This window comes from Drosophila teissieri, chromosome 3R, assembly GCF_016746235.2.
Source record: "Drosophila teissieri strain GT53w chromosome 3R, Prin_Dtei_1.1, whole genome shotgun sequence".
NCBI lineage: Eukaryota > Metazoa > Arthropoda > Insecta > Diptera > Drosophilidae > Drosophila > Drosophila teissieri.
In genome coordinates this window covers 14,618,711-14,641,547 of record NC_053032.1, presented here as the reverse complement: position 1 = coordinate 14,641,547, position 22,837 = coordinate 14,618,711, and the positions used below count along the sequence as shown (strand labels likewise).

The window sequence follows — 22,837 nt, the reverse complement described above, 5'->3', positions numbered from 1 at the left end:
CAGGACGCTAGGACCTGGGTCCTGGTGGCCAGGAGCCGGCTTTCACTTTTCTACAAATCGCCTCCAATCACGCGCTCATTCGTCCACCAGTTTGTCGCAATGCCACCAACACTTTTATTCAATTTTCTGTAAATGGCAGGGGTGAAGGAAAACAGCATGGGAAAACAAAACGGGTGAGGGCAAGAATATCAGAATGATTGGAAAAAAAACATCCTGGCATCATCAAATGCAATTTCATTTTATTGGAAAATCGCTGGCCAACCAACCAAGCAAACCGCATCCAAAGCCAACCAAAAGTAGCAAATCACTGGAAAAATAACAATTACAAACATATTGTTTTTGAATGTACATAGACATAATAACCAAATCAATGTTTTACTATTTAAGTTTGTTAATTATGTATATATCATAGGGAAGTTTTGAAAAAAGTTCGCAGCGAAAAGCAGTTAAGGAAAGCATCCATTGTAAATTATTATTATTTAAATATGGCTGCATATTGTAGACACCTATTTTCTCAGTGTGGCAGCAGCAAAAGGCAGCCTTGTGCAGAACTGACTCTTATGTTGGTAACGCCAGTGACCCTCGCACTCTGCAACGCCCAGTTCTAGTCAAGGTTGATTGGCGACGACAGGTGCCCTGCACACCCGTACACCACCTGCCCACTTCAACCTGGCCATTCTGGCCACTTCTGGCCACGCGACTAAAAATAAGCTAAAGGGCGGTCCTCGCTGGCATTTCTAGTGTTTGTTTAGATGCCCTTTTTGCTCCCAGAGTCACGAATGTCGCACTGTTATGGAGTCAATGGGAAAATTGCCTAGGTAAATATCATTGTTGGCGCGGTCATATCAATTCTCAATTCTCATATTAATTCTCAATTTTAAAATACGCATCTTCCGGAATTTTCTTCTATTGTACTCATATTTTGAACAATCAAACATGTAAACATACAAAAACTAGGCTTCCTAAACAACTTAATCTGATGATTCTAGGCCACAAATCAGAGAGACTAGCGTTTTGGTCCTCCAAGCCGGATTAAATCATTTTAATAACAGCACAGCATTGAATATTAATTTCATAAATCTAAAGCCGCACATTAGGTGTGATTTAAAATGACCCGTTTAGCATAAAATGCTTTCATTACGCTCCGGTTTGCTGTAAATCTCCGTGTTTAATTGAATTTTGTTATATGCGTGCCGACAAGTTGGGTTGGAGAATCGTAATACCCGGAAACGGTTAGTTGGCAGTCATAAAAATGAATTGCAATCATTATCGTTGCTTAGATGAGGTTTGCAGCCATCCAATTCCCCGGTTCTGCTCAAAACCCAACCCCCTTCGCAACCTTTGAAGCGTGCTTTATTGCAATTTTTATTGCACATTTTTGATTTACTCAGCCATTGGAGCCACGGGCTTTTGAGTTGGCTGAGCGATTCAGGTTGGAGCATTTGGCTTTTGGCCCCGCGAAATGTGCGTGTGGGATGATGGCCAGGACATCGATTTGCTTGCGTTTTGTCCTTATTGCCTGACCCGTTTGATTTGATGCGGTGTTAAATTATAATTACAGGTTGGAGCTGCTGAAATGGGGCCGTCCTGGGCTGGTGGAACTGCCAGAACAGAAGAAGGGGGTCTCGCAGCTTATCGCGCACAAACATATGGCATTTTGTCAGTTAGTTTTGTCCGCCTTCCTTTTTTCGCACAGTTGCGAATGCATGGAGCTGTACACTAATAAAACGCAGGGTAAGGGAACTAAGTTACTTAGTTACTTAATATAAACTGATTGGATTATGAAAGCGTATGTAAAAAGTGAGTTATATTTCTTTCTAGAGGATCCATTTAAAAGAATCTTAAAGATATTATTTGTATATATTAGATATATATATTAAGATTATATAAAATAATCATAAGTATGCATAAGTTAATGATATTATGATAATATGTATTCTTAGTTTTGCAGATTAATTTAAATGAATTAGGTTTTATGTGAGTGCAGTGCCTGCAGCCGTTTGCATGTGTAGGTAGACAAAGTACTCGCATATATATTCATGAACCTGGTGTACATCTGCATAATGCATGGCAGCAGCAGCAGCGGCAGAAGAAGAATCGGTGGCAGTGGCAGGATACGCCAGTTGGCGGACTTTGCCTTTTATTTTAGTGGCTGCTTGGGCTGTCTGCCGCTGCTTTTGGCGGCCAACTAGTGCGGCTAGCACACACATACACAGACACACACATACACATATGTCCAAAGAGAAATATGGGGAAAAGGCAAACAATGGCAGGCAACCTAGTTATCGCCCCGCCATCTTTATTGCATGCAAATGCGCGAAAGGCGGCGCAAAAAGGAGGCGCGTCTGTTGAAATGGCTAACACACACTCACACACATATAAACCAACCGCATGCATATTTATCTTTTGCCACCTCCTGCTCCTTTGTGGCACACAAGCACATCCACAGACATGCGAGTCCAAGAAATACGATATCTTAAGTGTTAAACAGGCGCTTTGCCAAACAAGCCTGCACTCGCAAACCTTATCTGCAATATATGTGAGTGTGGCCACGCCCACCGCCCTGCCACTGCAGCTGCTGGTGCAGTTTACACAGTAAATAAAATAAGAAAATATTTATCTATAGTTTCAATATTGTTTATCAACATCAAATATACACGTACCCGAACATATTCAAATTTCATTGAAATCAACAGGTTTCGAATTACTTAAAAAGTTTTAAGAGAAAAAAAAAGCACAGCGACATTCATTGCTGCATACTTTTATACACATACGTTTAGAAAACATGACTAGTGCCCTGTAACTTCCCTCTATTTTAAACTTTTTTAATAACTAATACTTAGTCTTTAAACTCAAAAGTATTCAATTGACATTTTTTACATATAAAAAAGGCCAACTGAACCCTTTGAGTGCAGTGCCTAACCAAGTCAACGTAAATTATTCATTTCGAATTACTGCAACTCCTAGTGCCATTTTTTCTCCGTGCTTGAATTCAAGACCCACATATTTGGCAGGAAAACAAAAAGTGGGGAACGGGCTAAGAAAAATAAAAACTGCGCCGCGGCAAATAAATAAAAATGCTGTTCACTTCTGCAGCGGCGCGTTTTATGCGCACTTGCACTCACTCACACAGGCACCAACCCTCACAAGCACACGTGCAAACAGGTGTGAGCTTCCTCGCTCGCACACACACATACACACAACCACACAGTTGCAGGCACAGGATGCTTGCTTCATTTTTGCAGTGCATACTTTCGGGCGCTGCTTATAATTCCGCGCCAGAGTTGTAAATATTTGTTCAAGTATTTATTTATGTACTGCCTCCGCTCGTGTTTCACCTGCATATGTGTTTGTTTGGCTGTACTTCGCTTTGGTTTTGTGTGAGTTGCGGGCTAAATTAAAATGCATTGCTCTATGGCTGGCTTTTTGATTTGCCATTCCCCACCACAACTGCAAACATGCATGGTATAGTACCATTCAGTCGAATGGCGCACTTTCAATTTCCTTAATGGTGAGCCAGACTCTCGCTGCCAATAGGGGAATCATATTCCTCCGATTCAATCCTGCAAGCAGATAATCGAAATGCGATAGAAATTTTCCATACATATGGAAAGAATTTCCTATTTTAAAAACTTCGTAAATACCTAAAAATGCCTTAACGGATTGGTTTACAATGTCGCTACTTGAGTAGCACCTTTTTGTTTACATTTTTTTTAGATGTCTAGAAGTACGTAGCAAGAAAATTTGAGAATTCTGTTGGCTAGTAGATAGACCATTACAATGCGTCTTAATCAATATATAATTTTTTTCCATCGTTTCCCATAATCATTTTCGTTTACAATAAAATATTTGGGATACAACTTTCCAAAAACAGTCGAAATCAAATTTGGTCTAACGTCACTGTTCATAATTTACTTTCAAACGATTTCTAATTTCTTATTAAAAAAACGCACTGAAGGGGGACCCAAAAGCTATCTTTTAATGAAGCCCGAATGCAAAAGTAATCTGGAAATGCATCTGGCGAAATGCATTCGAGTTCATTTCGATGAAAGTTCATCTCTGTCCGGCATTCTGAACGCTACCAAATACCAATCGGGGAATCTGTAGAATATTTTTGAGTGGATCAAGCTGGCAGTCATTTCATGGTTTTGTAATTTTGCGCAAGGACCTCGGGTTCTCGTCCATGTCCATGACAAGCCAAAGTTATCAATTTTTTCAGCTGCCCTCTTTGGCCATGGTTCATCAAACATCTCTGCAGACACTTCTTGGCATTTGGAAATTGATTTAAAAAACTTTTTTAATTAATTATGATAATGTCGTAGTGAGCGCAACTCGTTGCGGGGGGAGGGGGCGTCACCAGGCTGCCACGCCCCCGCAACTCGACCACGCCCCAATACATTTGACGCATTGATGTCGAGTAATTCTGACTTCTTTTATTGCTGCAAATGATGTTCGAGTTGGGTATTTTCTTTTCCCATTCCAAAATTTTTTTTATCAACGGAATGTTTGAGTTTTCACATTTCAATTTCTGGAATTCTACCCAGCAACTTTGGATGAATCGCACGAGTGTGTTTGTGTGTGTGTGTGTGAGGGTGAGAGCTCAAGTTAAAATTAACAAAAATTGCGGGAACGTGGGATGGGGATTGGGTTTGCAAATAAGTTTTGTATTAATGAAATTGCAAATATGTAAAACTTTTATACATGTTTCTTTATAAACTGACAAACTAATAGACTGAGTTTTGGCATGTTGTGTCACTGGGTCGGAGTCGTTGTCCTAGCACCATGGCTCTCCCTTTGGTCCTTTTTAGGAAATCGGGTCTTCTGCGTGTGTGTGTGTGTGTGTGTATGTGTGTGTGTGCAAACATCCTGGCAACTTTCTGCTGCAAAGTTTGAAAATGTATTTCAATGCATAGAAATGAATCTAATTTGTAAAATTTCATACAACAGTTGAAAAGTTATAAACGCGCAGGCACTTGCACTCGGCACACGGCTAGGATGCAGGATCCTGGATCCTGAGAAACCCAACCCCACCATTTTGCAATACCGACTGCACTGCCTCATTCCCATTCTCGGCCTTCTTCTTATCCCCATTTCCCAGCCCAGTTACCCATTTCCCATTTTCCCGGCCTGTTTGTGTGAAAACGTCGACAACTTGGCATGCAGATTGCAAACTTTCGAATAGCATCAGCGGCTCTCTCTGAGGCAGCAGCGCAAACCGAGAAAGAAAAAAGTAAAATGCTGAGCAGATTTAAGTGGTGCTTTGTTATGCATAAATAAAATGCTTGGCAAGAAATAAGCAGGCTGGCTGACTGGCTGCCTGGCAAAAAAGGAAACAACACGAATAATAAGGAACTGGTTCTGGTACAAGCCAAAACATATTTTCAGTTTATTTAAAATAAATTTTACATTACTTAGCTTCCAACTAAAAAGCTGCAAACATGGGTCATGCCGAGGTGCACGCCTACCGTCGACTCCCGCCCCTTTTGCCCGCACCAATGCGAAAAGTAATTTACGCCCAGCCAACTTGCAAAAAACTTCTGCACGGCGAAAAAATTGATAAAATATGGCATAAAAATGTCATTTATATGTTGAAAAAATCAAGAAATCATCCATAGCTGGAGGGCTCTACAAAAAGTCATTGTCCAAAGGCATAGTCATAGCCAAAATTAAATAAATGGCCACGGGATGCTTGCACTTATGTCATCTGAATTTGTTTACAAAACTATAAAAACCCGTATTTTTAATTAAAGGCAACTTTGTTCATATGTCATTCAAATATCTGAACTTTAGTTTTGTATTCCTTTTCCCTGTCAAATAAATGGTTAAACAAATTTCAATCACTTAATGATAAATTGTAGTTATAAATTGTAGCTGTAGATATTATAAAAAATTATTATACATTTCCTAAGAGGTATTTTGGGAACTTTAAAGGTCTTTCCCAATATCTCACGAAAACCAGTAAAGTTATATCTCGACTTCAGTGGTTTTTTTTGGCCGTGTGGTATGGGCCTGGCCTGTAAAACTGGCTTTGGTTGTGGCACTAGGCACAGTCTACGGCAAGCAGCCAAAGACAATTTTGTTGGCACTAATTGAATGTAAATACAATTTTGCTTTGCTGTCAAGTCTTGTGTCTAGGCGACGTCGCAGCTCTGACGATGAAGACGACGACGATGAGGGCAAGGACAAGGACGAGGGCGAGGACGAGGTGCAGGTGGAGGACCAGCACGAGGTGGCGGTGAAGGACGAGAAGGATGTTGTTGGCGCTGCTCTATGACGACGTTGGCAATAAAACGAAACGAGCTGATTGTATGGTACAAACAACTGGTGCAGCTGCTGCCAGGATTGCCAGGACATTCAGGACTCCTCCCGCCGCAGTTGAGATCCAGAACCAGTCTACCCAGTCCAGCCTCCATCTTCAGTCCGCACTCCTGCTGAAGTGTCGTTGTAACGTTTGGCACACAGATCAAGTGCAATGCAACGTGCAAAGTTGCAAAAAGCGCAAAAATCAACAGTATAAAATCTTTTATTTAGTGTCATCATCATCAACGCTGCTCCTCCTGCTTCTCATGTTCCTCCTTCTCCACCAGCTCCTTTCGCCATCTCGTCCTGCGCAATTTTCCGAGCTCCAGCCCGCATCCAAGTTTGGTGCACAAAATGTCATTTGCCGTTTTGAATTGATATTTACTTAAAATTTAATTACGAAATTTGTAAACATAAGCTCGCAGCAGCAGGTTCACATGCTTGGCTTTTTAATAGCGAGATGTGTGGGCTGGGTTTAAGCCATTTTGAGAGGTCCTGCAGGGGTTTACGAGTTTATGCGGCCAATCAGGGCCAAAAACTCCATTAATAACATTAAGCCCGACTCTCAATTCAATTAAAATGCATTTGTTTTAAATTGCTTACAAATTGTTTGCATTCAGGCGTTACTTTTTGTTACACCGTAATTGAATTACTCTTTGCCAGGACAATGTCCAGCCGCAGTTTGGATGAAGGATCAACGTCGGCAGCTGGCTGAAAAATCGATTTAGTTGGCTGACCTTTTGCGCTTTATAGAACTTTAACCAGGTGTTTGTGCTCTGGCCATATGATGTATCTTATCGGATTTAATTTACATAAACGCAAACTGTACGGCTGTAAAGGTTAAATAAAAGCACAATTTAACAGTGTTTAAAGGTCATTTATTTTAAAAGGTGGTTGCGTAACTGCGGCTATTAATAAAATCCTGAATTCATCTCTGAATTATTCATGGTTAACCCGAAATTTCTGTATACCACCACACCGAATAATAGGAAAGTCTTGTTACAGTTTATATTGGTATTTTATAAATAAACAGCATTTTAGCATTAACCTGACCAATTCCATATGCCATATGATATCTATACATTTTCTAATTAAGCAATAGAGCGCAATGGCAAAGCCTAACATGCAACTGATATTTTAAATAAATACACATATCTAGCAATTAACTTTTTCAGTTTGCTTTTATTCCAAAATTAGTTTGCTGTACAAAATGTTGTAATTGATTTAAATAAACAGATGTTTGTTAATTAAATATAAAGCCCCACCAAGGAGTGGGTAATGTGACTTTTATTTGTTTGAGTTACATTCATTAAAACAGTAGTTTTTATGACTTTCAGTGTGTAGCACTGCTGTTTTACTCGGAGATTGCAAAATCTCCTGCATGTTGGCGACAGGTTGTTGGTTAATTAATTCATTTATGCGCATTAAGCGGTTGTGCTGGTTGTAAGTGTTCATTAGCATTTTCGCTATTTGCATCTATTCGAATGCAATTTTCGCGTTTGTGGTAATGACATTCGCAACCATCGACGCGCTCTGGTTTTTCCTATTAGCGGTGCCCAAATGTATGCTACATTTTCATCACGAGACTCTCAAGCAAATTGTCCGGTATTCTGCGTGGCCGTGTATTAGTGCACTGCGCGAAAATCTGTTGGAGTTCCTAACAATGTATACTTTCATTACGCCTTTGAAGCTATGAAGCGTTTTAAATCGTTCATAAAAGTGCCAACACGTATGCTCTGACAAAAAACGTAGTGTTTCGGGATGTGTCCTTTCAACTTCCTGATTTAAAATGGCTTGCATTCCTAGGAACCTTTTCATAATCCTTGTTGTTTTTCATCAATAATATAGGGGCTTTAATTATTTTAATGTTTTTGTCTAAGTCCCTTTCCAATTTGCTGTCCGAATTAACTCATATAAGCTAAATCTACCTAGCCTTACTATTTTTCAATGCTGGTTCCATTTTAATATTCTTAGATTTTTTCTCAGTGCCTGAGCGTGTGTTGGCGGTCCACTGGCCCGCGCCGCCTGTCTCGGAACAAATCAAATCATCATCAAATCATGCCAAAATCGAGTTAATTCATCTCCACAGTTCATTGCGCACTAACAAACGAGAGGGAGACGGCTAGCTGGGCGTGCGAAAGAGACTATGCTTGGATCGAGAGAAAGAGACGCGACGAGTGACAGCTTATGCACTCGAAATACGCATTTCAATGCGGTTTTTGGCATTTTGTCTAACGCAAAATATAAACGCATTTTGTCACTGAATGACCGAAAAAAGGAGGCTGCTGGTGAGTCCTCAAAGGATGGATGGATGGATGGTGGCGGATAAAAATGCTCGACTGGCAAACAACGCTGCGTATAAGCGATGCTTGATTGCGTTTCCGGTTTATGAAATTTGTGGCGGGGCCATGCAATAATTTCTCGTGGCTTATGTGACGTCAGTCAGCCATTCCGCTGATGGAATGGAAGGCCTAAGTGCGTGTGTTTGAGTGAGTGTTAATATTTTGTCGATTGGCGATGCAATATTTTGTCATTTGGGAAAGCCATTATGAATTTATTTATTATTTCGTTGAATGCTCTCTGTGAGAGCTGTTGATTGCGTACATTTCCCACCCATTTACCCCCGCTTTTTCACCATGTATTTCCGTGTGATTTTCAATTCGTTTCTGGCGTACGTGTGTTTTTAGCATTTTGCGTTAGCATCTGGCAAATTAAAGTGCAGGCAAGCAGAAATTCAATCTCTCGTTTGATTCTCGCCCTCTCTGTCCCACACTCCCAAACTCGCCATCTCGCTCTGTGTGCCAACTTTAAATGCGGCAAAAGTCCCTTTTTTAGCCATCTCTCTGTCTGATTTAAATTACGAAGAGCGCACGTTTTATTGTTTGTTTCAATTGCCTGCTGACGAGCCATGGATTCAAAGATATAGTGAAAGAAGCACTCAGAAAAATGGTGCACATTATTCAAGTAAACTGTATACATCTAAATACAAACATATTTTATGTTCAATTGATAATGTTGTTACATCAAAATTAAATCAGTTTTTTGTAGTACTTTTTATTTGGTCCACAAATATCAAATACCCCAACTTAATCAACTAAATTGTTTCCTATGTAGACCGAGCAGGACGAGCGTAATCAGCAAATGTGCCAAACGTCCTGCAGCTTCGGCAACCAGAAAAGGTAGGGAAAACCAAATTAGTTTAATTTGTACGAAATCAAGCAAATGTATGAGAAGCGAAGGAAGCCAAAGCCAAAGGCAAAGGCAAAGCCAAAGCCATAGCCAAAGCCCAAAGACAGATAGAGAATGGAATGGAGGAACGGCTAAAACTGTCTTCAGACAAATTCCATTTAGCATTTGGAAGGACTCTGGCCAGCGAAATGAACTTGGGCTAATTACTCAATGCAAATTAAAATTCATGTCAAGCAGATTGGATTATCCTCACGCAACATTTAATGTCGCACTTAGCAAATGGCCAACACAGCGAAAAGGTGAACGGATAGCGAAGTCAAGGGCGTGAAAATGCGACGATGGGCGGGGAAAATTGCGAATGAGATGAGGGAAAACCCAAGGAGCTGCGGACCGCTTCGCAGAGCAACAAAGAAAAATCTCTTTTGAAATGCTAATGTAAAAATTCTTTAAAGAAAATTACGCAATACATTATTTTGGTTTATTTTGCATTAAAAGTCAATTTAGTGTTAAGGTCCTGGGCATGGAAAAATACGGCACGGAAAAAAGGACGCCCCGAAAAAACAAACAGCTACAAAAAAGAGCTGCCGACCGTAAGGCGCGCAACAGGATTGGGTCCTGCCAATCGGATGGACAACGGAGCACATTCGTCGTGGTGGGCATGACAACGCTCCTTGGAGCCGTCGCACCCTCGAGTTTGTATTTTGCATTTTAAGTTGGAACCGCGTTAAAGGACACGTTGCCCGACAAACGCCAGGTGGCGAAGTGGGCGTATTTGGTGACCACCTGATTTTTCATCACATCGCTGTTTCCAGAGAGAGATATTACAACCTTCCATTAATGTAGACATTCAGTTAAAATATTTTCAATTATATGTAATTAGTTAACCAATTATTTAAATAAGCCACAGTGAACGATGAAGCATATTGAAGTGTATTGAATTGCAAAAAAATAAAAATCGATCTAAGTGTTTAAAAGTATGCCACAAGATATTTAATATCAGAATGTTGAAATTTACCAAAGTCGTTGCGTACTGTTAGACTCCGGCAGAAGTAATTTGATAATAAGTAATATGTAATCCATTTAACATTATTTGTAAAATCTAATTTAATTTGCCCTATTTTGCTATATTTACTAATAAGAATTGGCTCTATGAGAGCCCAAAATGAATCTAAAATGCCTCAGCTCCCTTTAGTGAAATGAGATTATAAGCTTTTCGCATTTAACTTCACAATATGCAACAAAAGCGATTATTATGGCTGCCTTCCACTTAGCCGCGCTTTTTCCAACATTTTCGCCACGCTATTTCCCATTGTCAGCCGGTCGGTCCTTTTTCGTCGAGTGTCCTGCGTGGCACTGTCGCCGTCGCCGCGGCACGCTGCCTGTGCTCTTTATCTATTAAAACGCCTTCCAATTTGCATATTTCTGCAGCTGTAACAGCTGTCAACGCTGGACGCGACGCAGGACTTATTGTCGAAGGGATCCGGGGAAGTGGTGGAACTGCTCTTAAGATAATGTCCGCCGGCCAGCGGACTCGTCTCCTGGTGTCTGGCGCAATGGAGTGAGCAAATTAAAGCCCCGGTCTGGAAACGCAAAACGGAAAAGGGGCTCCCCATCGAAGCAGCGGGCTTATGGCCCATGAATCACATGCTGAATTCCCAGCATTTTTATTTTGGCTCCAACGATAGACAATGTTTAACTTATTTTTTGAAAAATTGTTTCAACAAAGTTTTATTTGTATTTTAACTGAAAACCTTTTAAAAAGCAAAAATCACGTTTGCAAAAAATATAAGCTTATAAATCACAGGGCATTATAAGGTCCGCTATTAAACATTTTTTGTGTATGGTTATATACGATTTTATGCCATTTTGTTTCGCTTTTTCTGCCTTCGCACCTACATCAAGTGTCACTTTAAAACGCATTTTTCTTTCACTTTCACCCCGCTTGGATCTCATTTTGAAGTGTTGCTCAGAGCTGTCGCCACTTTGCTTTATCTAAAGACCGTTTCTCCACCGATGTCCTGTCCGCTCCTTCCTCTTCGTTCAGTCCGTGCGACCAAACCAACCGATTTGCCCCAAACCGATTTGCGTCCCTCTGGTCGCTAGTGTTTGTAAACAATTCGAGGGACATTAAGTTCCAATTAAGTAACATTCCAGGCAAATCAGAGAGACCCGGCCCCTGGCATTTGTTGTTCTCGGTTTTGTTGCGGGGGCAACAGAGCAGCATCAGCAGCAGCATCAGCAGATTGCTTTGTTAATATTAATTTGTCATTAGTCTGGCTTACGAGGCTCTCGTTTAAAATGCATTGATAGGCCAAGTGGCTCTTATCACAGCGAGAGCTGCGAGCTGTGTACATAGCCACTGGTGTGTAGGTTGGTCGTTTGGTCGCCTTGGCATCAGATAAGTTTAATGCGCTTTAAACTGTTTGGCTAGGAGCTTGCGGTCTTCGTCCATCCGCCCAAGAGACGCTACCCAAATCCCCCCTTTAGGCCGGCGCCCTTATTCCTTTTGAAAACTACATGGGCACAACTGTTGCTCCGGCCACTTTGCTGATGAAAGGGTGCGAAGGTGCAAAGGTATTTCGGTTGCGGCCCAACCGCAGACTCACCTGCACCCGACTCAAGTTCCTAATACCCTTCAATTGGGTTCGGCACTCGGAAAAAATACTGCACTGTTCCTGGGGTTTATTCTCTTTGACCGAAATAATTTATATATTACCAGAAGAAAGCATAGTTTTCTTCAAAATCAAAATAGTTTGCTAGGCAATATTAGTTATTTATAACCAAGAATAGCTTTTGAAGCTAGATCTAGTATTATGCCATTTGTTCCACTGCATTCTTTGCTCTCTGTGGTCATCGGTTTGAGAACCTTAGTGCGCCTTTCTAAGACTGCCACTTTGATGGACAGATCCTGGAGCACTCGCCATAGAGATTTCAATTTCCGCACCAAGTCCTTTTCGCAGAACTAGCTCTCATTCTGCGGCTGGACCTGTGCTTTTTGCCGGCCATCATCTTGTTGTATTTTTATTTTCATCTACATTTTTTTTACGCTTCAACACGAAAGGACTGTGCCACACCAATACGCGTGCATTTATATATAAATTTATATAAACACTAGCAGCACTCAAAGGCTTCGGTCTCAAGTGTCGACGTTTTTTTATTTCACGCTACTTTGAGCTGATACACATGCAAATACACACACACACAAACACACACACATTGCGGGGGCCACAAAGCGTAAAAATGTATAAAGCTTATGCCAACTGGCAACCCATTCTGGCCCACTGCCTCTAGTCAGTCAGTCAGTTTAGTTTAGTTTAGCATACTAGTTCCCACGACCAAACTACGCATAAAAAGCAAATATATATAAGTTTTCAATTCAGGCATACAGGCAGGCAGGCAACGGCAGGCACGGCAACCGCACCATCTGGCTCTGAATAGAGGTATAGAGTGGAATATGGCTAAAAAGGAAGGTGTTATCTGATTGCCATTTTAAACACAGCGCCGCTGCTGCAGCAATTTCGAGTGCAATTGGCAAAAGCGCTGGCCAAATCAAAAGCGAAGCCCACTGAAAAGAGCGGCGAGCGCATATAAAGCAGCCACCGCAGCACCACCAGGATTGAATGAATGGCGGTTCCAGTGTTCCCAGAATCCTACTCCGCTCTAAAAAAACCCTGGCTAGTGCCTGAAGAGACTTTAAAAGATAATCGGCGCCAAGTAGAAGCGCAATCAGAGTTTCCCCGAAGAGGATGAAAGACAAGCGGACACATTCTGTATTTGTCAACGGACTCGGATGGTGAAAGCCAAGTTGTCAAACGATGAGTCCTTTAAAGGGCGGGGTACATAAGCTAGATCGTCCCACTTGTTTGTGTTCGGATTTAAATATCCTCAAATATTTTTAAATTCGACACTAAAAATAATGATTTAATAAAATAGCAGGTCCCCGCCTCCGGATGGATTCCAATTCTAATTTATAATGGTGCTGTTTTAATACCAGCGTGAGTTCACACGTTTAAATATCACATATTTAAATATTCACTTCAAAAATCAAAAACTAATAAAATGACATATTAAAAGCCAAAACTAACGATAGACTTTCTTATAAAAAAAGTTAATAATATATACGATTATTATTTTTGAATAAATAATAATAAATTAATAATAATATACTAAAGGTGTGAATCAATAGTGCAATGTCAATACCAGTATTATTCATGATTTTATCATAATAATATTGACTTTGAAACAAAAATAAAATACGTAACCAAAGTCAATTTTATAGCCGTTAGCAGCGCATTAATGTTTGGAATTCAAGAAGGCATTAGGAGCAAATGATTATTAATTTATGCTCAATTACTGCAATTACAAAGTCAACTAAGAAGCCCAAACACCACAATTAGTTGACGGCATGCCATTGTGAATTATTAAGGATTCCCAACATGCGGTGCATGCAAATAGTGATGACTTTATTGGCCCACTGCAGTCCTTGTCGTTTTTCGTTCCTGTTAATTGAAATAATAATTCATGCTCACGTAGCTCGTTAGGGCATCAGACATTTCCCCCCAGTTTCTTCCTTTTTCTGCATGTGTGTGTGTCTTCGATGTCCTGTTGCTTGTTTTTCTGTTTGCGTACGCTTTTGCAACCAACTCCGACCAACTTACACGTGTGTACGGGTGTATGTGTTTGCCTACACTGAGCGAAAGCGAGTGCAATGGGGCGTATGTGCAACGCAAGTCGTTTAAAAGTCACACACTAATTAAACGGCACTCGGACACTCCGCTCGACTGGCCTTTGAGTGTAGAGTGTGTTGCTTCTGCGGCGTGGCATGTCAGCATAGTGCTTACGTACACTATCGGCAATTAAAATCTAAAAAGAAGTGAGCTCTTCCTGTCTGTGAAATCTCTCTATTTGCCTAAGCTTCTCCATCTGCCCCCTTCTAAAGGTAAATGATTGAGCTCTGGTTAACGCAGAGCTGTGTAAATAATATGGTAAGCCACGCTAGATTTTAATGAATGAAGGCGATAATCGTTTTGAATTGCTTCAAAGAAGCGACTGGACACTCGAGCAAATAAACAGCCATATCTTGGGGCCATCAAAGTGAAACATTTGCGTTGACTACTGCGATTTTCATATCGTTTAAGAGGGAGAGGTTTATTTTTAGAGGATCTGGCTCAATATTCTGTGCCAACATTTTTCATCTGTGTGTTTCAGGTAGTATTCTTAGTTATTGAAAAGTATTCTAAAAATATATAGAACCAATCTCTTAAATCGGCCAATCTGTAAAGCAAATTTTGTTATACGAATTTCGTATTTTTACAATTTTCCCCAATCGACCACAATCACATTACCAAGTCAGATAGCCAGCTGAGGGATCATTAGGTAATCCCAGCTTATTTAGCCGCAGCTAGACCTCTTCTGCAAATTTGTATAATTTTTTTTGTTGAGTTTAGTTCTGCCAAGGATTTTAGTTTTTCGTTTTGGGTTTTTATTTCGTATATCCACTTAAGCGAATGGTTAGAATGGACTAACACCAAAGATGCCGCCGCCGGTGGCACCGAAGCCGCCAATGGCCGGATATCCAATATTATAGCCACCGCCATAACCATAAGGACGACCATAATATCCGCCCGCCAGTCCCAAGCCGCTGGCACCATACAGATTGCCGTAGGGATAAAGTGAGGAGCGTATGCCGGCGTAGCTTCCATAGCCCCCGTATCCCCCATATCCTCCGAGTCCTCCAATGCCTCCGTATCCTCCATATCCTCCATAGCCTCCACCATATCCTCCGTAGCCACTTCCATAGCCTCCGTAGCCACTCAAATAGGGAATTTGGCGACTCACTCGCTCGCCTCTTTTGCTATCCTCCTCGGTTTTTCCGGACTCATTTTGCTGCAGCGGTTGGCCAACTGTTGCGGCGATTAGCAGCGCATATAATCCAAATAAAAACCAGCTACGCATTATCCTTATGGCTCCTTGAACTGCTTTACTGGTCGCTTGACTTTATCAGTGGCTTTATGATTGCTTCGCGCCCTCCGTTTGCTGACTGTGACCTGGCCAACTCGCGACCGGTGTCTTTATAGCCTAGAACTTTGGGCATAAAATGGAAACTTTTGTTTCGCCCTGCTTGGACTTGGTCTGTTTGTTTGCCTGCCTTTTTGCGGCCGCTTGTTAGCAGAAATTAGATGCTAATGTAAGAGCCATAAAACAAACTATTAAAATATGCGAGTACGATGCCCCAGCCCCAGCCTCCATTGCCACAACGACAAATGGAACAAAAAGCCAATTCATATGCTTGCGACCGGGAATTTTTTGGTGGCACGCTAAGTGGCGCTCATGAAATCGAATGGCAGCCACTTTAAAGAGCAAAACATTTCACTTTGCGACCGCACCAACTTCTGAGCAGTGTTGGCCATTTCGGATTACAGCAATCGGGGAAATATAATTCAAAATGTATAACACATTTGCATTCACTTAGTGCTTAATTGGTAATAAATTGCTTATAAATTGTGTACAAAAATGACTTAATCCTATTTCTGTATTTCAAGGCTTTAAATGACCTTTAAAGCTGTCTAAAAGTGTGCTATGCTTTTATATTTTTGGTACATATCTAGCAGCTTTTCAAACAATTCCTTGCAACTTAACTCTGTTTTAAATCATATTTATTGTTTATATGCTTAGATGTTGTTTATATGCTGTGCATGCGCATTACAGTAATTTTAAAACTAATAAAATGTTGTTGCATAATTTTGCACATTATTCGACTTGAAACTTTGGCGATTTAATAGCCAAGTTGGCCGCACTGCTTCTGCGGTCAGGTAAGCTGTGTAAATGTGCTAATTTCATTTGAAGGTTAGTTATGCTATTGACCAGGCCCACTCCCGCTCCCGCTCCCGCTGCCACTTCCTGACCCATTCCCATACCCACTCCATACTATTCCCATACCCATTCCCATACCCATTCCCATTCCCAGACTTCGGCAGACGCCTTCCACTTCGGGGTGCGTAAGTGTGAATTGCTGTTAGCTGTTGCTCTTGTTGTTTGCCGAGTTTGGCCAGTTTGCGAGTTTGCCAGTTTGGCGGCATGGTTGTTGGCCTGTTTGCTGCTGTTTGGCTTCGCTGTTTGTTTTATGAGCGCGGGCCGGCCATTAACAATGCTCGATGACTCTATAGACGGCTTGAATAGCTCTCAATTGGTTTATTGCGGTTTTCGGCGCATGTGTTTTTCGGTTAAATCCGCTGTCTAATCCCTCGCTGTGTGTTGCTGCGGCATTTTAACTCATTTATGCAAAACGCGAAGTATTCTCTATAGCCAGCTCCATTTCGCTGCCCAAATTTGCTTATTCAAATTTAAACGCTTTTAGCCAGTCCAGAAAACTGGGTCAATTAACGATGTCAACGTCAAAATGATGCACATTTTGCCAACCCACTCCTCTTACAAAATTCACTGGATGGCATAAACTTCCGCATAAATTTCCACCAAGAGAGATTGACTGCAACGAGAAAAACTCAATGCGAGATAAAAAAAACGAAATCTGAAATCTGAGTCACGGCATAAATTAAAAATACACTTTTTACTCGACCACTGCCGACCGCAGTGAAAGTAGAAAAGTAGAAAAAGGAGCAGAAAACTTTCGGAAAGGCCAGGCAAACATTTATCCCTCAAAATTCTATCTTCCACCAACTCACCGAAAGACGATTAGTAGAATTACTGATTTACATTGGCCATTCAGGTTACATTGGTGTTCAGGCTTTGGGCAAGATTTTCTATATGTTTTGGTTAGACCAGGTTCATGGTTATTTAAATGTTGTATGTTAGTTTACGACAGCTAGTTAGTTATGCTTGTGGTAGGAAAAGTACACATCTTGAAAATATGTACAGGCCGTATAAAAACGTGATATTAGTTTGGGAATAACGGAATAGTTTTTGATGACAATATAATTGGTTGACATAGAAAAAGTGAGAAAACTAAAAAGAGCTAATAAACATTAAATCACGTGCCATTCTAGATGTTTTTACCTGTTTAAGGCGAATCTTTTTTAATGCGAGGCCCCCTTAAAAGTTTTTAATATTTTCTTGCTTGCATTTTGTTTGTTACTTCTTTAAAAGTTCAACACAAAGTTTTGCTTCGTCGCAGAAGGATGGCTATAATGTTGTGAAAAACGTAGGCAGTCTTGTCATTTTCTTCATTTCACCTTGTCCCCGTTGAACTGAACTGATGGTCGGCAATTGACGGATGACAGGTCAGACAGCAAATCAGTTTAATATACAAGTTCCAGCCGTAGCAGATTTATTTTAACAGACACTTTGAGTGCATAATTGAATTAAAAGTTTTCTGCTCCTCACTTGTACGAGTATCTCGGTGTTTATTTCTTCAGAAAGTGAGACAAATTGTTGGATTAACTGGGATTACATTTATTATATAATTGGTCAGATTACTAAGTAGATGCCTTCTTTAGCTTCAAACAAACAATTATTTTTGGTCATTTTTGGTTATGTAAGTTAACGTGTCTTTATAAAATGTATTTTAAAGACCAACAACAATCTGTACTAGTAAGTATAGCGTAGTTCCTCTTGTTTTATAAATACTTTTATATGAAGTGTCAAAACGAGATTAACAATGACCGAACCAGATCTTAAAATGTGCTAACCACTGAGCATGCTAACCGCAATGAGTCAGTGCGTTGGTCAAAATGAAATCGACAATATTGATGACATTTAAATAACAACCAGTTGCGTCGGCTGTTTACCCTTAGATTTTAATTAAGTCAAACAAACAAAACAAAATCCCCGAACCTGCCCGCCATGAAAAGCTTTACGAAATCCGATAAATGAAAGATGAATGGAGAGGCCCACTTGAGATGGTGCTTCCCATGAACACTTGGCCACTTGTCTATCGATCTGTTTTGTTTTGCGAGCCGAGCCGAGCCAAGAAACTTGAATGTTTTGCGCATTTGAATAGCCGTCTGGTCTGGAGAAAGCCCATCCTGAACCGGCTATCCACTTCAGACTTCCCCATCATCTCATCTGCATGGGGTGTTTGCCAAAAAGTTTGCCTCTGTTTCTGTTGCCTAATAGGTTGTGCTTGTTATTATGAGGCATCTTTATTGTTGTTGCTCATATCGCTTAGCCAGACAGTTAATACGAATCGCTCTGCTCGTTGTATTCACTCCAGTTCTGGCGTAACACTCGCAACTTTGATGTTCCGCGCCCAGTCGAACCACTTCTACTTTTATTCGCCTCCATCGCCAGTCGATACGTAGCGAATCATATAAATTGACCGGCCGCAGAGCAGAGGCTTCGTAGAATCCATCGAAACTTTGCCGGTGATTAGTAGCAGGAGTTTTCTCGAATATGCGCACATTTGTTTGCCTCGCCCTGGCGACCATCCTCCTGGTCGCCGGCTCCTCAGCTGCCACATACGATCCTGTGGCGGCGCAACTTCTGGATGTGGATGCTGGTGTCCAGGCTCCGGCGGCAGCACGACAGGTTCGTCAGTTCGGCGGCTTCGGTGGTCCAGGAGGCGGCTTCGGTGGCCCAGGAGGCGGTGGCTTCGGAGGCGGTGGTTTTGGAGGTCCAGGAGGCGGCTTTGGAGGAGGTCCAGGAGGCGGCTTCGGAGGCGGTGGTTTTGGGGGAGGTCCAGGAGGCGGCTTTGGAGGAGGTCCAGGAGGCGGCTTCGGAGGCGGTGGTTTCGGAGGTCCAGGCGGCGGCGGCTTCGGAGGCTTCCGAGGCTAGAAACCAACCAGCAATCATCTGTGACTGACTTAGCATAACCCGCTAGAAATAGACTTTGTAATCAAAGTGCAATCAAGCACGCTCTAATTAAGTTCCAAATACATTTGCCCTCTTCTTTAATTCACTTAATTTCCTTGTCACTTGCATGGCTTTCAGTGATTCGCATAGATCTTCAGACTTAAATGCTGTTTGTGAATGCACTAAAAAAAAGTTGGTGTAGATATCATAGAAACATGATGCGTTTAACCAAGTAAAACTAAATTAAGATGCTGCTTAGGAATATGTTACAGTCCTCATACTTTGTAGAATGTTTTAAGCTGCTAGTCTGTTAATCTAGCACTTCCATTTGGAGTATGAGTGCCAAGGATACGTATAAAAATGAAGATAAATTTGATCATTTTTTTCTTGGCCTGTAAATCAGCATTTAATTCGTTCATTCACGGTTTGTTTGCTTTCTCCTACTTATAACAAAGCAGTCCATTGAAACTTTGCTTCGGCTGCTGCCACTGGCGTTTGCTATCTAACTTGCCAATCGCGTTGGATGGCAAAAGTCGTTTAAGATTAAACGCTTGCTGTAAAATTTCTCCTTTGACAAGCGCCCTTTTATTGTTAAAAAATTAACTTGGCTTTAAATTTACGCCTTTTGTTATCCCTTGACCTCTGCGCAAAGTACAGCCACCCACCCAATCCAAAGGACCACCCACTCATACAAGGGTCATACGCCAACATTGATAAAAGTTTTCGTTTTTTCTCGTTGCCCCATCACCCTCTTTTCATTTTTTCTGGCTCGTGAAAAATTTCTTGTTACTAGAACGCAGTCTTGTAAAAGGCTTTGTTAGTCTACACTTTCACGGTATACTTTGGGAACTTTGTTAAAAGTGGACTTTTCCTTTTTTCTCGGCGCTTTAATGACTTTGCATAGTTGGGGTTTAAGGAATTTAACAGCTTAAGATTAAGAATTTTAGTGCAAATAAACGAAAAAAGCTTTAATATAGTTCAGAATGTAACTGGATAAATTGCTAGTTACACAACCTAATAGTCTTTTTAAACAGTAGCAAGAGCTAAGATATTTTTGCAGGCCTAACAAATTTCTACTTCAATGCCTTCAGATTAAGTAAATGGTTAAATATTAAAAAAAATAAGAACAATTTGTATTTAACTATTTTATTTACCGCACAACTTAAGACCTTTAAAAATGCCCCTAGAGTATTGCAGGTTCGATAATTTCTTGTTTACTACTGGTCCCTCTGCTTTTGGCCATTTTGGCGGAGCTGTTCTTATCGAAATCGTGTCTCAATAAATCTACGGCACCTTCGGATACACACCCGCCCACTTTTCCGATGGGCCGCCCACCCGAGGGCAACGCCCAAGCAGCTGGCAGCAAGCGGTGGGAAAAGGCGGGAAAAACGCGTGGGCTGGAAAAGCCGTTCGAACTGATTATCCTTGTTGACCGTCGCGGCAGCAGCCGCAGCTGATTGATTTGTTATTGAAAATATTAGGCGTGGACCAGAAGGGAAAATCGAGATCCCAGAAAAAGATGGAGAAACGTGAGAAGGGGCGTGACGTGAAACGTGCTGTGCGTTTGGATACGCTTGAAACTTTTATAACTTTATGAGGGCGTTGTAATTTGATATCGCAAAGTTTTTTATTGCCTTTTATAGCCTTATAATTTGGCCGCGATGTTGTTACTACCGCTGCTGTTGCTGCTGTTGCTTATGTTGTTATTGCTGGTGTCGCCACAAGAGAGATGCTGAGCCCGATTTGTTGGCCCATCGGGCGTATACTTGTTGTTTGCGGCGGCTTTTCGTTTACACGTTATTTATGGCTTATAAATACGTATCGTTTTCGACAAGGGGACGTCGCTCGGGGCGCTTTGGCATTTCTGAATTGTAAACAACTCACATGTGGCCCGCACTTAAGAATTCTCCTAATGAGCATTAGATGCCGGCAAATGAATTTACCCATATGTGCAACTTGTGTTTGTGTTGGTAATTGGATTTGGGACGCTTTACCTTTTCTGGTCCCGTCATTCAAATGACGGCACATTTTAATTCAGGTTTCTATAATTCTGCCAATTCTGGGGAACATTTGTGATTAGTTCTAATTGAATTTGCAGGTAAGATTTCTACGTAATTCAAACAATATCCGTATCACATGATACGGATTTTACTTTTGCTTCCTAGAAATATCATCAATTTACGTAATAAGGTGATGATTTCATCTTGACTTTTCTTTTATTTATATATACCCGTTACTCATGGAAAAGGAGGGTATATATCATTACGTAATACATAAGTTCTTGATTCGGATCATATCAACTAATAATAAGATTTATCTAGTATCTACTATCTATCTACTACTACTATCTACTATCTAGTAGTGAAACTGATTTACTAACCTATTTATTTAGGTTTAAATGTTTTTATTTATTTTAGTTTAAAGTCTTTTGATCAGCGTGTTTATTTTAAAACTGGCAAGCTTCTGTTGCTTTCATTTATTGAGCCATCATTTGGAATCGGATATTTATAAGTTGGTTTATTAAGTTTGTTATTCTCAGTTTTCTAGAACATAATTGGTAGCGAATGAGGTGAGAAAATGAATGGGTAAAACCCAAAACTGGTTGCTTGAGATGCGTAGAAATGATGTTTTTATTTTCTTTATTTTTTCAACCCAGTTGTTTACCATTTTAGCTGGGGGCTCTTGGCAGTCGGGGGTTTTCTTCGCCATTTGATTATGCGCAGGAAATTTAATTGCTTGAGGTCGTCGGCACACAGAACTCGTTTAGAACCCCACAGTCATCTCAGTCGGGTTGAAAGCTATATAAAGAGCCAAGGCGGGGGATCGGCTCGACTATAGTAAGAACATTGGCTGGACAAGACAACGGAACGATGCGCACTTACCACCTGAATCTATTAGTGCTAAGTGCCGGCCTACTGGTCCTGCTGGCCCAATCGGGGAGCACGGCCCCCCAGGCGGATGGGGATGTACAGCAACTGACTCTACAGGATGTAAATCAGGCGGAGGAGCAGCAGGAGATGCCGGCTGTGCGCCTGGCCAGGCAATTCGGATTCGGCCGTGGAGGCTTCGGCAGAGGACGCGGCGGATTTGGCGGAAGGAGAGGCGGCGGTGGATTCTGCTGCGGCGGCGGTGGATTCCGGAGACCCGGTTTCGGTGGCGGCGGATTCGGTGGATTCGGCGGATTCCCACCGCCACCGCCACCGCCCTTCTTCGGTGGCCCCTTCTACGGCTAGGTGTTATTAATTTAATGTGCATATATGTGATACGATCAGACCAAGATTAGCTGCTAATAAATCAACACGAGCTGCTGCTCTAATTATCCTACCAACTGCAGAACCAGTTTTTATGTGGGTAGCACTCTTTTTTAATATCCAAGGCAACTGCTCATCTGTATTAAACATTATGAGTGTGAAGCGGAAGCTGCTGGAAAATATAGTAATAAAAATATATAAATACCGTACGTATCTCTAGAAATTTACATAAAATAACAAGATCTACATAAGCTCATTTATCAAATCATAAATGAATTCATTTTGAAGATATTATGTGAATTCCTTTTTCGAGGCACTTTATTTTTGGCCATGTTTAAATAATGCAATTA

The 22,837-nt window shown here is 41.2% G+C and overlaps 3 protein-coding genes across 3 annotated transcripts; 2 read left to right on the top strand and 1 right to left on the bottom strand.

Moving 5' to 3' along the window:
* Positions 1-15,000: 15,000 nt before the first annotated feature.
* On the bottom strand, positions 15,001-15,444 carry LOC122622019 (shematrin-like protein 2). Its single transcript, XM_043800121.1, has one exon. It carries the CDS (start codon positions 15,442-15,444, stop codon positions 15,001-15,003), a length of 444 nt encoding a protein of 147 aa, XP_043656056.1.
* A 3,393-nt stretch (positions 15,445-18,837) lies between these two features.
* Positions 18,838-19,218, top strand: LOC122621868 (glycine-rich protein 23). Its single transcript, XM_043799878.1, has one exon. The coding sequence runs from the start codon at positions 18,838-18,840 to the stop codon at positions 19,216-19,218; it is 381 nt and encodes a 126-aa protein (XP_043655813.1).
* A 2,858-nt stretch (positions 19,219-22,076) lies between these two features.
* Positions 22,077-22,469, top strand: LOC122621949 (ATP-dependent RNA helicase DED1). Its single transcript, XM_043799983.1, has one exon. The coding sequence runs from the start codon at positions 22,107-22,109 to the stop codon at positions 22,467-22,469; it is 363 nt and encodes a 120-aa protein (XP_043655918.1). The 5' UTR covers positions 22,077-22,106.
* Positions 22,470-22,837: the final 368 nt, after the last annotated feature.

Coding starts and splice junctions, on each gene's coding strand:
- LOC122622019 (XM_043800121.1), bottom strand. CDS start 15,444: ATGCGTAGCTGGTTTTTATTTGGATTATATGCGCTGCTAATCGCCGCA.
- LOC122621868 (XM_043799878.1), top strand. CDS start 18,838: ATGCGCACATTTGTTTGCCTCGCCCTGGCGACCATCCTCCTGGTCGCC.
- LOC122621949 (XM_043799983.1), top strand. CDS start 22,107: ATGCGCACTTACCACCTGAATCTATTAGTGCTAAGTGCCGGCCTACTG.